General features: G+C 35.4%; 1 protein-coding gene across 1 annotated transcript; it reads right to left on the reverse strand.

Annotated features, from left to right (window-relative positions):
* Positions 1-1,887: 1,887 nt before the first annotated feature.
* Positions 1,888-10,584, reverse strand: LOC132618355 (translation initiation factor IF-2, chloroplastic). The gene is made up of 14 exons (XM_060333416.1): positions 10,405-10,584; positions 10,191-10,244; positions 8,484-10,041; positions 8,345-8,377; positions 7,923-8,036; positions 7,633-7,782; positions 7,443-7,541; positions 7,304-7,366; positions 6,593-6,748; positions 6,300-6,365; positions 5,813-6,043; positions 4,696-4,971; positions 3,944-4,132; positions 1,888-2,494 (listed from the first exon to the last, which is right to left on the reverse strand). Exons 3-14 carry the CDS (start codon positions 9,933-9,935, stop codon positions 2,318-2,320), a joined length of 3,006 nt encoding a protein of 1,001 aa, XP_060189399.1. The 5' UTR covers positions 9,936-10,041; positions 10,191-10,244; positions 10,405-10,584; the 3' UTR covers positions 1,888-2,317.
* Between the last annotated feature and the right edge of the window lie 3,155 nt (positions 10,585-13,739).

Here is a 13,739-nt window from a genome sequence, read left to right on the forward strand (position 1 = left end):
GGGATAAATTAGTCTCAGGATTATAATCCCGGGATAATTTAGTCCGCATACCAAACGACCCCAACTCTTAAATGTGAAAGAGAAAATCTTGACCCCTTCCGAAATACAATATTTATGAGGCACGTACGCCCATTATAAGGTCTTCAATATCTTGTCTATTCCCATACTGAAGTACTCTAGACATTTCCTGCAATTAATACAAAAGGAGGGCGGCTGTACAAGTTGATGATTTGGTTTAAAGCAACAACGTATTAGACACGATACAAGGACATGCATTCCTATATATTCACCACACTTCGGATTTTTCAAGCAATTCACCTATCAAGATTTCTACTTATTTCTTTCTCCTATTTCTCTCTGGTTTTTGGACAAGAAGCTGTAACAATTGCTAAGGCTCCTAAAATGAGGTACTCAACAGAAGTTGCGCCCCCAAAGTTTATCCTTGTGGTGAAGAGTCCACCAAGAAAAAGTTTGGACACCATTAAAGAGGAAGAAGCTTATTTATCAACTACTCTTTCATCTTTTGTAGATAAAAAGATGGAACAAGAGAGATACCAAGAAAGTTCTCTCTCCGAATAATGTCTATGGCCTTGTCAATGCCTATAATAAGCGTCTCGAAGGAATGCGAGGAGCTAATTCATACCCCTCCGGTAAAATAAGATCAGGCGGTGCGTTTAACCCTCCTTTTTTACTATTAGCAAGAACCTGTTCAGTTGCATATCAAAAGGTTCAAATACAGTATCAGGAAGTACCAGTTGTAGAACCTCAATAAAGTGCATGTTCAGGCGGAGAATTCTCAATTGGGATAGTAATAAACTAGGAGCTGTTTTTGTGCGAAAGTAGCAAGATGTTCCTTTTTTTTTTTTTTTTTTTTTTTGGTCCTTTTCCATTTTTCCCTGTTGTGAGCTGGACCATTCACAGCCTATATTTTACTGGCAGTGATGAGTTCAGTTTTAAGAAGCTTGGTAACCCCCCCCCCCCCCCCCCCCCCCCCAAAAGCACACCCCTACCTTCACCACAAAATTTCAACAGGGGTGAATGAGCTGATCAGCTTCTATGTAAAAAAAGAACTTTAATTTTGTTATCTAATGATGAATAAAAGGAAAAACTTTTTATGTTCTGCAACAAGGAGGGTAAAATATTGACCCAAACAGAAAAATAATGCAAGAAAGAAGAAAGTAATGGGGTTGACAAAAATGAACGAAAACGGTAAAAACTTGAGCAACTTTTCAGGCATCATGATTTGTAACTTAGCAGAAGAAGTGAAGCTAATCTGCAATGAACACTCTTCCTCCAATAAACGGTAAAACTATAACGATTATTTGCTAATTGCCACTTACAGTGTGCAATAACTGGAAATGGAAACTTACTAACAGCAGAAGCAGAATAGAATATATAGTCAAGTACCATAAGTAAAGGGCTAAGTTAAAGCCTTCCTAAGCTATAAACAGGGTAAACTAACACTTCTGTTTTTCTTTTTGTTTTAGGCTAAACTCACATATACAAAGAACATTACCTGGTTAACCTCAAATTCTATTCGTAGCACGCCCATCACTTCTCAACTGCCACCCCATAACAAAGCCTGCATAAGTTTGAAAGGGTGCCAGAATTTGACACCGTGATTGCCCTTTCACTCCACAAAAGCTTTCCACCAATTATGTAAAATTTTAAAAGTTAGACATCAGTAAAAGTGATAATCAACGAAACGAAAGGGATTAAACTTGGTGAAACCTCTGAATGTAGATGACATCCATTGAGATTTCCTAGGAGATATATATACTTGATTTGTGATTTTCCATTTACACCTTGTGATATTCCATTTACACCCTTTGACAACGAGTAAATAGTGAACGAATTACATTGTTGAACTGCAAGGCACATACCATGTAATGGAAACAGTAGAACTATTTGTTCCTTCGCTTTTTGAATTTCATTTCCAATTGAATGATATTGAGTTTACAAGATGACGGATCTAACCTAGAGCATCCTAAGATTTTCAATTTTGGAACTTCTGTTCGCCATGCTACTATGACTACATGTGTTATCATCATTCATCTTGAGCAATTCAAACAAATGATGGACTTGTTGCCCTTTACAAAAGAGGAACTCAAATGATATGCATCACTATATACACATTGGAACAGCACACAACAATGGCCAATTCTCTGCAGTTCACCTTCTTCAGCATCAAGTATGTTTGACAAGTTTTTACTCACGTGATGTGCTGATCATCGTCACTCCTCTAGCAATTGATTAAACTGATGCATGAGGAGAGGGGCCCGGAAAAACTGGCACGCAAAAAGTTATAAGGCTATTTTCACCTCTGGTTTCCTTGTAGGTCTCTCCCCACTACTTCAAGTGCTGCTGACATTGAGGCTGAGGCCTCCTCGAGTGTTCGTCTTTTCTGAACAGAGTTAAAAGCCTCCAGAATATCACCCTCCTCAAAGTCATCAAAATCCTCAACACCAATTCCACACTCCAGTCCGGCATTAACCTGCCAAAAACGCAAATGGTAATATATCATGACAATCGACCAAACAGTCTTTTGGCCTTAGGCTACTTGTGTAAACATATATACGCAGCCTGAATTTCAATGACACTATGGCATTTAGACGAAATAGAAGGTCAGGATTCTGGTTTCAAGATGTTCAATTTTATTGATCCTTCTTAACCAAGAATTAGAATAATACATCCTGCATAAATCCAACAAAGGTCCTCTCCTTAATATGTTGAGGACATCTTTGTATCTAGACCAGATTTTATATACCCTGTTATTATTTTCATATATTATACCTAATCTCAAGGGAGAAAGACCTATTTTCCTGGAATGACTGCATCGTACACAAAGGGAAGTAACTCCAGATGCAGAATCCTTTACGTCTAATGCATAATCAAATGAACTCCAAGTTGATTAAGCAGCTAACACTAAAATTAATCATTAATAAAGCAGTTCGAGCGAGTCTCACTGCCACTTCCACCAGTAACTTTCTATTTTTAGTCAAAGAAAAGAAACGATGACCTAACTACACTTTAAAACGTTCAGAATATCAAATTGCCACTACAGGATTCTTCTCAGCTTCAAGTAAACCTCGACCAAAAAATAATTCTATAAACTGCAGTTGCTATCTGCACAATGAAAAAAAGGTTGCAGAAGGATGGAAAAGGAACGCCAAAAAAAAAAAAAAAGTGAAAGAAGGAAATAAGAGGACCGGATAAAAGATCTGTCCAGTTGCAGAGGTTTTTATGATTCAATTGGAACTTGGAAGTATACAAAATGCCACGAGCTTTTTCATATTCGAGGTGAATATTTTAGCTGATAGATGGGGAAATGCTTTTGTATTCAGTAATATTACTGCTGGAGCATCTTAGTGCAAAACAACTGAATACTCCCTAAATACAAGGTATAGTTTACTCAGTTACCCCTATTTAATAAAGGTAGACTGACCTTTCCTCTTAAATATTGTGCATATTTCTTTAATGTTAAGGGTATAGTTGGAAACAATTGTCAACTTTAGTCTTGAATTCTAAAGTGACAATTACTTCGGGACTAATTTTTTGAGCTAAAACGACAGCTAAAATGGGACGGAGGGAGTCCAAAATATCAGGACTCAGATAAATGCTAAAAATCCACAAGATCCAATTGTCGGCCAGTCCCATTCCAGCTAACCCTTAAAGTCAGCAGAAAGTGTTAGCATGTTCACCTTTCATTATTGCCTTAATTAACACAAAATAAGTTGCTTAAAATTTAAGAGCACACAATACACAATAACTGGAGGTATTTCTTTTACTTCTTTTCAATTTCTGTTTCTTTTTGATATAGAATAACTGGAGGTATTTCTTTTACTTCTTTTCAATTTCTGTTTCTTTTTGATATAGAATAACTGGAGGTATAGTATTCCTTTTCCCTACATTATCTAAAGAAGGAAAATGTTTGTTTGTATACCTCTTTCACAGCTTCCTTCACCCGTCTTAAAGATTCGAGCACACCAACATGAATTTCTTTGCCTTTTCTAAGGACACGAACACCACAGTCTTCCACTACTTTTCCCTCTGTTACCATGCATCCAGCAACACGGCCACTACCACTGCTGAACACAGCACGTACTTCTGCTGAACCAATTGGCACTTGTTCCTGGCAAAATATACAAAGGGAATCCCGTGATTTTCAAGTATGTAGGATCCAATAGAAAGCATGAAAACATTTTTTTTTCATTGTTTAAAACATGACAACATTTTACCACGAAAAAAAAAAAGAAAAAAAAATGACATTTTGCCACAAAAAGGCTTGGTAGCTATGTTCCTTTTCCATCAAAAACTCCAATTATTTAAACATTTTTAAACTCAAGTGAAGTCATGAGATTAAACCCTTGAAACTCTACAAGTTACTGCAATCTACAATTCACCCCTTCCCCTCGATCCTCAGGAAATTTTGGAAAGAAACAGAAAGAAAATTTAACACCATGTGATGAAGATATCACAATAATAGGTTATCGAGCTTTTTTTCCAAGTAGAAAGCAAATATTTATCCAAATGTCATTATAATTCAATTAAAGTCATGATATTAAACTCTGTGACCGTGAAAGTGACTGATCTACAAAAATTTGACCCGCCCAAATCCCAATGCCCTCACAAAATGTCACATTTCTTACCGGGAGGTACTGAAAAACACATGACGGACATATTACGAATGTTTACCTCAACGGATTCCAGAAGTCCCTCCATTGCTTTTCGCACATCGTCAATAAGATCATAGATAACTTTGTACAGTCGGATCTCAACACCTTTATTGTCTGCATAGCTCTTGACAGAACCCGGAGTTTTAACATTAAAGCCAAAAATAATAGCTTTACTTGCTACAGCAAGATCAACATCACTGGCGCTAATATCACCAGTAGCTTGCATTAGGAACTTCAAAGTGACATTATCCTGTGGAAGAACCTGAAGAGCTTGTCTGACCGCCTCAATGGATCCCTATAGAGGATTTAGGGATTGTAGTTAGTCGGTAGCAAGCAATCTCATCTTAATGAATGATCATCAAACGTATTATACATTTCTTATTGACAGGATACAGGTATAGCATTCCCAAAAATATTTCACAGAACTGTTAATTGATGTTTGTGGAAACAAAAAAGGGAAAGATATAGTTTAGTTTTTTTTTAAATAAAAAAAATAAAATAAGCTGAGGTCTTATTCATGATTAAAACGCAACAAAAAGTTAACTGCTAAAGATTAAACAGTAAAGCTGTCTACCAATCAAAAATTCGTCCAGCTACAAATGCACCACCGGAAGCTAAATGTATGCATTTAAACTGCTAAAGAAATGCATCCCACAACAAGAAAAATAAAATTCCATTATTATCTTTTGAGGTGTTCCAGCAAGTCTTATTTTTCTTGCAATCCTGCATTGACTACGTTTCTTTTGAGCCGAGGGTCCATCGGAAACTGCCTCTCTATCCCCAAAATGTAGAGGTCAGGTCTGCATACATTCTACCCTCCCCAGACCCCACTTGTGGGATTACACTGGGTATGTTGTTGTTGTTGTTGTTGAGGTGTTACAGCAACGTAAAAAAACAGAGATGAAATTTGGAGCACCTCAGCAATTAGACTCTTATTCATGATATAACTTTATTAGTTGAAGACCTCCAGAAAGTTAACTGAGCTGAGAATTTCATAATAGTATTCATTCACGTAAATTCTTGAAATACCCAGAACCATACGTGCAACCTTATCTACAGCATATCTCTCTAGAGTAGCAAACAGATTTCTTGATAAAGCTTTACAGTGTTTTATAGAGAAACAAATATATACATACCTGAAGATCAACTTTCAGAATAATATTTAGTTGGTGCAAGTCTAGACCAGTTCCTCCTGAAACAGCAGAAGCAAAAGAAGAGAGAGTAATTTTCCCATCTCCAGCCTTTGCTGATAAACGCTCACTCCGCAAGGACTCGGCTCGTTCTTCGGCCTTTTCACGAGCAACATCAAGGGACCCAACAACCTCAAACTCATCACCAGCAAATGGAACATTGTTCAGTCCAATCACCTGTGTATTGACTAATCATGGTGAGAATTCATGCACGCACACATACAAGATATACACATGAAAAGACAGAGCAAGTGCTCTTTTTTTGTTCCTGATAAGGTAAATAATGTTATTAACGTTGGGAAACACAGACAGATTAACCACTAAAAGCTAGTCAGAGATGTTGTGTTCAGTCAAGAATTTCACCATGATTTAAGACACACAAGTGGCTATGAGTAAATGGGAAGAAAAGAAGATAAAATAAAAAGAAGCATACCTGCACAGGTATGGAGGGTCCGGCTTCATCAACACGCTTTCCCTTATCATCAAACAGAGCCCGCACCTTGAAATATGTAAAACACGTATTACTTCAAACAGGAAAATTCTAGAAAGTGATCAAATTAAGCAACATACTCACTGTTGAATACATAGGTAGAACTAGACTATGAATTTCTTATAAGCCAAAAAACAAGTTCTTTTTAACCCTTAGTATCAATCGTAGAAGGAAAACCAGACAGTGAATTAAATAAAAGCACATTCCAAATTCTTTTTAAGTGCTTATTTGCTAACCTTTCCATAAGCTTCACCACAAACTACTACATCTCCTCCTTTCAATGTACCCTTCTGCACAATGAACGTTGCTATCGGTCCTTTAGATTTATCGAGACCTGCCTCAATCACAGTCCCCTTGGCATTTCTTTCAGGATTAGCCTTCAACTCTTGCAACTACAGCAGAGAAAAAAAGACATTAGATAAGACCTATAACTCTTGCATATCATGTTCTTATTCTTTTTCTCTTCCGATGATAAGGTTTTCAACAAAAGTGTGGCAGAGAGATCAGAAAATGGACGACAATTTTCAGAAAACTAGTTTATATTATGACCTTCTTTTCTAGTCTGTTTCGAAATGAAGGCCACCTTTTTATATGTAGTAGGTTTTTAATTCCAACATTTCAATTTTACCCTTAATGATACTTCTTCTAGGAATGACATGACATGTTTAAGACCACAATATTTAACAAGTATTTTTGTAATGTTATACACACCTTAAATTCAAAAGTCTTGTTTACGTTATTAAACTGTGTATTCAGTCAAACTAAGACACATAAAATAAATGGAGGGAGTGATAGGACAAGTATGCAGAATTTGCAAGCACAAAATTGTGTTAATATTTCTTGACACCATCAGGCAGTCGAGACATATAAGATGGGATTTCAAAGAGTACGGCAAAAACAACCTAGTAAAGCATCAACAAAAACAGACAGTCACAACATCATCTTACCTCCGCAACAAGCATGACCGTTTCCAGCAAATCATCAATATTCTCTCCTTTAAGAGCACTGATCTGTTCAATCAAATAAAAATTGATGAATGCTGATATAAGCAAAAAGGTGCTTCCGCATAGTTTGCAGTTTGACTACCTTAACCATTGGAACGTCACCGCCCCAATCTTCCGGCATCAAACCAATGGAGGAAAGTTCTTGCATGACTCGATCAGGATTTGCTCCATCCTTATCAACCTAAAATCAGATAGAGACAAGAATCAATTGGTAAGATTTTAAAACAAAGAGTAAGAGAAAAAGAGACTAAGCACATCTATGTGAATAAGACCTTATTTATGGCAATCACAATCGGAACTCCGGCTGCCTTGGCATGTGCTATAGCCTCATTTGTCTGAGGCCGAATTCCGTCATCAGCAGCTACTACAATGATAGCAATGTCTGTTACTCTTGCTCCACGAGCTCTCATTGCCCCAAAAGCCTATGAGAAAAATTAGAATCCATATAGCTGAGTTAAAATTTGAAAAAGGTTGCTGCTTAACATTATAGAGTAGCTTTTATCGTAGAGATCAGATGTAGTTGACTTCCGGTAAATTTAAGCATTTAAACTGTATTGAGTACCTCGTGTCCAGGTGTATCAAGAAAAACACATATCTGGGGCTTGGAGTCAATAGGCACTTGCACCTTATATGCCCCAATTCCTTGGGTAATTCCACCAGCTTCAGATGCCGCCACCTACACATATCTACTAGTTAGGATTCAGTTTCCAACTAAAGTTACAGTGATATCAGACAATAACCATACCATAAGCAAATTACAAACTTCATTATAAGACCATGTGCGGAGCTAGGGTACCGCAAGGGGATTCGTCGAAAATTTACAACTGTATATATAAGGTCAAATTATTTTTTATGTATATATAGTAGATGTTGAATCCCCTTGGCTTGTTATTGTGTTTGCTTCTTTATATTTAAAATCCCCTTAGAGAAAATCTTGGTTGCGCCACCGTATAGGACAATAGTAAAAAGGAGCTTTCAATCTACCTTGGTCTTGCGTATATGGTCCAAGAGAGTAGTCTGTCAACAAACAACCGAGAAACACATGTCAGCTAGAGCTTGGTATGCAACATTTAATCGTAAATATGTGCATAACAAGTATAGACTATGAAGTTTTATTGGTCACCTTTCCATGATCAACATGACCCATTATAGTTATGACGGGAGGTCTATCTTGTAGTTTGTCTAAGTCTTCTTCATCGAAAATTTCCTTCTTTCTTGCCATCTCTTCCACTTTAACAAAGGCAGCATCAATAACTTCCACTTCATATTCTTTACAAACCATCTTCACCATGTCATTGCTAAGAGTTTGCACACCATCAGGCTTGATTCCTTTTGAGTATAGAAGACCAAGGATTTCACCTTCACTAGTAGCTAAGTTGTAAGCCAACTCCTCAATCGGCATGCCTTCTTCACCAACCTCTAGAATTTCTACTTTGATAGGTGCAGACTCTTTAGCAGCCCTAAGTCGGGCTGCCTTGCGGCTTGCCTTGGTCCACTTTCTTCCCTTCCGTGCTGAACCAGGAATATCAAACTCTGATGCTTCCTCGTCTTGAATCCCATCATCAACCTTACGCCTTCGTTGTCCTCCAGGTGCACCACTCTTTCTACGGAAATCCTCCCTGAATCTACCAGGAGGCCCAGGGCCCTTTCCGGGTTTCGGAGGGGCTAAAACAGCTTGAGCAATCATAGAATCAACAGCTGGTTTCTTGGATGCAAATTTGTCGACCAATATTGTCTTACGTTCTTTGGTCTTTCCAGCTGATTCAATTGCATCAGCAGGTGGGGACGCGGGTGGTGCCCTCGCTGCAGCACCAACATCCTTCAATATCACCGGTTTCTTTACAATAGGAGGAGGAGGAGCTACAGACGGTCTTGCTTGTAACTGTGGTTGAACCTTCTGGGGTAGTTGAGGGGGTCTTAGAGGAGCAACAGTTTGAGATTCATTCTGCCTTATTGGTTCCTGTTTAGGGGGTGGTTTTACAACTTTTTGTACGGCAGCAACCGGATTTCCTTTTTTCCAGACACTCTTCAAAGTTTTGGACTTCTTGGAAGAATCATCAGAATCAACTGGCTTAGTATTTCTTTTGTACTGTGCATTGGCAGACGACTTGTTAACCGACGACACATTTGCTTTTCTGTTAGTTTCTAGCTTCTCCACTTTCTCTAATGCCTCTCCAAGTGACTCAATGACCTTGCTTCTCTCTTCTTCATTAGGATTTTTTCTTTTTTCGTCATCAGAATCAGAGCTAAGGACTGGTCCATTCCCTAAAGCAGGGCCAGGTTTAGGTCCAGGTTTTAACTGTGGTTTCGGGGCCGGCTTAAGTAAATCCTCCTTATTACTACTGGATGATGAATCAAGGGAAACTGATGCCCCCTGATCAGCAATGAAGTCTGTGGTGACCGAATATCTACAAACAGAAACATGACGCCATCTTTTCCCAACCAAAATTCTATTTAAGCTTCTAAAGTTGTTGGAAAAAGAAACCCTCCTAACTAGTGAGAATGAACCTTCAAACTGGCCAGAAGAACATCCACAAACACTCCCCAAACTCACTAGGGAAGCCATAGTACTCATTTCTCTTTACACTTATCTTAAATCCCAACCATGGATTACCTAACAATGCACCAACTAAAAAAACTCAATCCCCAAAATTCTTCTCCAAATTTCAAAAATCAAGAACCTGGGTATACAATGAAATTCAATACAATAAGCAGAATTATGAGAACTAAAGCAAACAAACTGGTAAAAAATCAATCTTTTTGAAATCAAGAAAAGAACCCCATATGGAATTTCTAGTATTTATAGCATGGGAGCTGAAAAAGTTGTTACCTTTATGACCTCTTACCATGGACTACCTAACAATGCAGCAACTAAATCAAGAACCTGAGTATACAATGAAATTCAATTCAATAACAAGAATTATGACAACAAAAGCCAAAAAAAAAAAAAAAAACTGGTAAAAACTTAATCTTTGTGAAATCAACAAAAGAACCCCATATAGAATTTCTAGTATTTATTAACAGGGAGCTCAAAAAGCTTTTACCTTTATGAGGTAGTGACCTTGTTCTTGCATAAGAAATTGGCTTATGTTACCAAATACTAACACAGTTAGCTTGTGTTAGTTTGTGTTATGCAGTATGGAAGAGAGAGAGAGAGACAAAGATAGGAGTGAAAGGGAAAAAAAAAAAAAAAAGGAGCGAGTGGCTGAGAGGGAACTGAAATCAAAGGTAAGGGGACTGAAAGGATATACAAATATGTGATTATTGATAAGGCTTCGGGTAAGGTTTTCTTCCTCAAATATATATATATATATATATATGAACGGGGACGAGATTACAATGTGAATATTTAAATCTTCACCAATAACGTGAAAGTTCAGTAATCAATCAACTGAACTACTAAGATTTCTACCTATATATGGCTCTCTTATTTTATCCACGCAATATTTATATCAAAGACATGATAACAAATTTTATGGTGTTTTTCGATAAATATATTAGAACTCCTTATGGTTCATTTTAGTTGTCGTACTTACTAAAAATAGCTGATTCAAATAATTGTCATTTTAAGAATCAAGATATAATTAATTATTTATTTCCACCTTTACCCTTACTTATATATTATAAATTGAAATCAAAGAGTAAATAAAGATAATTTAATCAAATTACCTTTTTAGCTGAGAGAACAAATTGGTTGTTCTCTCAGCACAACAACTTACACCCATTTCTTTGTTATTTTTTTTTTTTGTAGTTTTTATTTTATGTAATTTTCTCATATAAGTACATTATCTTTTTAATAGATTTCAGGAACTATGGAGAGAGGGAAATTTGAAGTTAGTGAATATTGAAATTATATGGTTATACTTATATGCGTGAAATTTTCATCGGTACCACTTGCATTTATATTTCTTCTTGTTAGTTAATTAACAAATCATTCAATGTATAAATCATTAATTGATCAACTAAAAAATATGAAAATATATTAAAAGAGTTGGCAATAACTGACATGATGAGCTGAAGTTTGAGCTACATAAACCTGATGTGAAATAATTTTTTATAATATTATAAATTATCAGGAATAGTTCGACGAGACAACTACGATGACTTGAATTTCAAATGAATACTTGGTTCTTGTTGATATAAAGAAAGAGTGATTTAGAGTTTATCTCTAAATCGGACAAAACTTTTGAAATAAGTTAATACATGAAAATTAGTTGATCAATAAAAAGTTCTTTCAAATAGTTCTTAATTTCGCATTCTCTCAACTCTTCTATCTCATTCTGGCAATTCATTATTTCCTATTATCAAATATAACTAGTGAATTTGTCCGCGCTTCGCTCGGTTATGAAAAACATATATGAATTTACAATATCATCTACTCTTTTGAAATAAGTTAATACATGCAAATTAGTTGATCAATAAAAAGTTCTTGATTTCGCATTCTCTCAACTCTTCTATCTCATTCTCGCAATCATTATTTCCTATTATTATCAAATATAACTAGTGAATTTGTCTGCGCTTCGCTCGGTTATGAAAAACATATATGAATTTACAATATCATCTACTTCTCTTTTATAAATGTAGTCAAAATCTACAGAAAGGATAAAAAAATCACAAATTATTAAAGTTAAAAGCTTAAAATGTGAGTGCACACTTCACACACAAGATCAAGTGTAACATTAATTTAGTAATCAAAATACAACCAAATAGAATTTTACATAGAATGAGAAAAGTGGCGTACTTAAAAGTGGCGTACTTATCTCAATAAGTACTTGTGGACATGTTAAGTTTAAAACAAAGCAAGTTGGTTTTAAAAATCAAGAGCCTGGTTGTCAAAACCAAGTAACCAACTCGGTTTGGCTCTAATTTACATATAGAGTATAATTAACTTTTTCTGTTCCACTGTAATAGTTATTTATTATATAAGAATATTATTTACTGTTAATAATTATAAATATTCCTAGTATCTGTGAACAATATCATTTTTCTTGTATTTACCTTAATCTAAAAAGCCCAAGATTCTAAATATAACTATCAAGCTTTTCCTCTTCCACTATAGCTATTACTTTTTATCAGATGTTAAAAGAATCATTTTTTTAATCTTTATGGCATAATTTTTTTTATCACTCTTATATAATTGCTCGTTTGTTACTTTTATGCTTTCTTAAGCACCATATATATATAACCAAAAAAAACAAAAAAAATTCTGCAACGAAGGAAAACGACAATCCTGTATCACCAAAAATTAATTTGCAGAACAACAATCTCGTATCACTGTATTCTTTTCCTCAAAAAGCCACATGTAGAGAAGCAACTTTAAGTCTCGTATTCAACTGAAGCAACTTTTAATTCTTAAATTACACGTTCTACAAACATTTGTTCATATCTCTAAATGGTGTTTATCCAATTGGACCAAATTTACACTGTAAAATCTTGATATGATTCAATATATAAGAAATAAAATAGGTGCACCAACCTATAGCTTCAAGTTGAACTATCTTGGATAATAAAATGGACTGTAGTTTAAATATCAAATACCTTATTGAAATTCCATTTGACGCAAGTAAATTCACGAAAGTCTTTGACGGCCCTTTGTCATCCGTCGAATGTGCTTCTGCAACATCTACTTCAATCTTTTTCACGATATAAATTGAAATTACAAAAAAGAATGAAATGCATTAACTTAAATACGCTACCTCGTGCAAGATTCGACATTCATCAAGCAGAATTTCATGTAAGAAAAAGTGTCTTATTCAAGAATAAGTGCTTTGTAGCCCGAATAAAATCTCAATTGATATGAACTTATACAGTGCATATAGAGGAAGGCCATAAGATGTTATAAATTTTCATACCTCACATATCCTCTCCATTTGATATGTCGCCTGCTTTCCTGAAGAAAAGTTCGAAGTACAACAAAAAAAAAAAAAATGGCTAAATGCCTGACAAGGATTTGAAGTAAAATAAGCTTGAACAGATTTATACATTATATACTTGCTGACTAAATGTCTTTTAAGTTCTCCATCATACACAATAATTTGTTGATAATTAAGGTGAATTAAGTTCTGATAGAAGTAAAAGTAATGACGTTACATGCTCACAATAATGTTCCTTCATTATTGATTTTTTTAATGATGAACTAAATAGGGGAGAACGTTACATTTCATTTGGCTTTGGAAGAAATAACTTAAGAACATTTAACATAATTAAGATTTAAGAGAGTTAAATGAGTGTTTTTGAGTTTTTTTTACATAGAATATAAATGAGAAAAATAGGGAAAAGGTAAAAAAAATGAGAAAAAAGATAAATAGTTTTGTAGGTCATAGAGAGGTGTCACATCACCTTGTCTATGCCTAACTTTATATTATATATATTTTGTGTC

The sequence above is a fragment of the Lycium barbarum genome, chromosome 11 (assembly GCF_019175385.1).
Source record: "Lycium barbarum isolate Lr01 chromosome 11, ASM1917538v2, whole genome shotgun sequence".
Lineage (NCBI taxonomy): Eukaryota > Viridiplantae > Streptophyta > Magnoliopsida > Solanales > Solanaceae > Lycium > Lycium barbarum.

What these genes read in the sequence shown, in the direction of transcription:
- LOC132618355 (XM_060333416.1), bottom strand. Translation starts at nt 9,935, where the DNA reads ATGAGTACTATGGCTTCCCTAGTGAGTTTGGGGAGTGTTTGTGGATGT. An exon ending in GTGACGTTCCAATGGTTAAG is followed by an intron (nt 7,367 to 7,442) that starts GTAGTCAAACTG and finishes TTGATTGAACAG; the next exon opens with ATCAGTGCTCTTAAAGGAGA. An exon ending in GTGGTGAAGCTTATGGAAAG is followed by an intron (nt 6,366 to 6,592) that starts GTTAGCAAATAA and finishes ACATATTTCAAG; the next exon opens with GTGCGGGCTCTGTTTGATGA.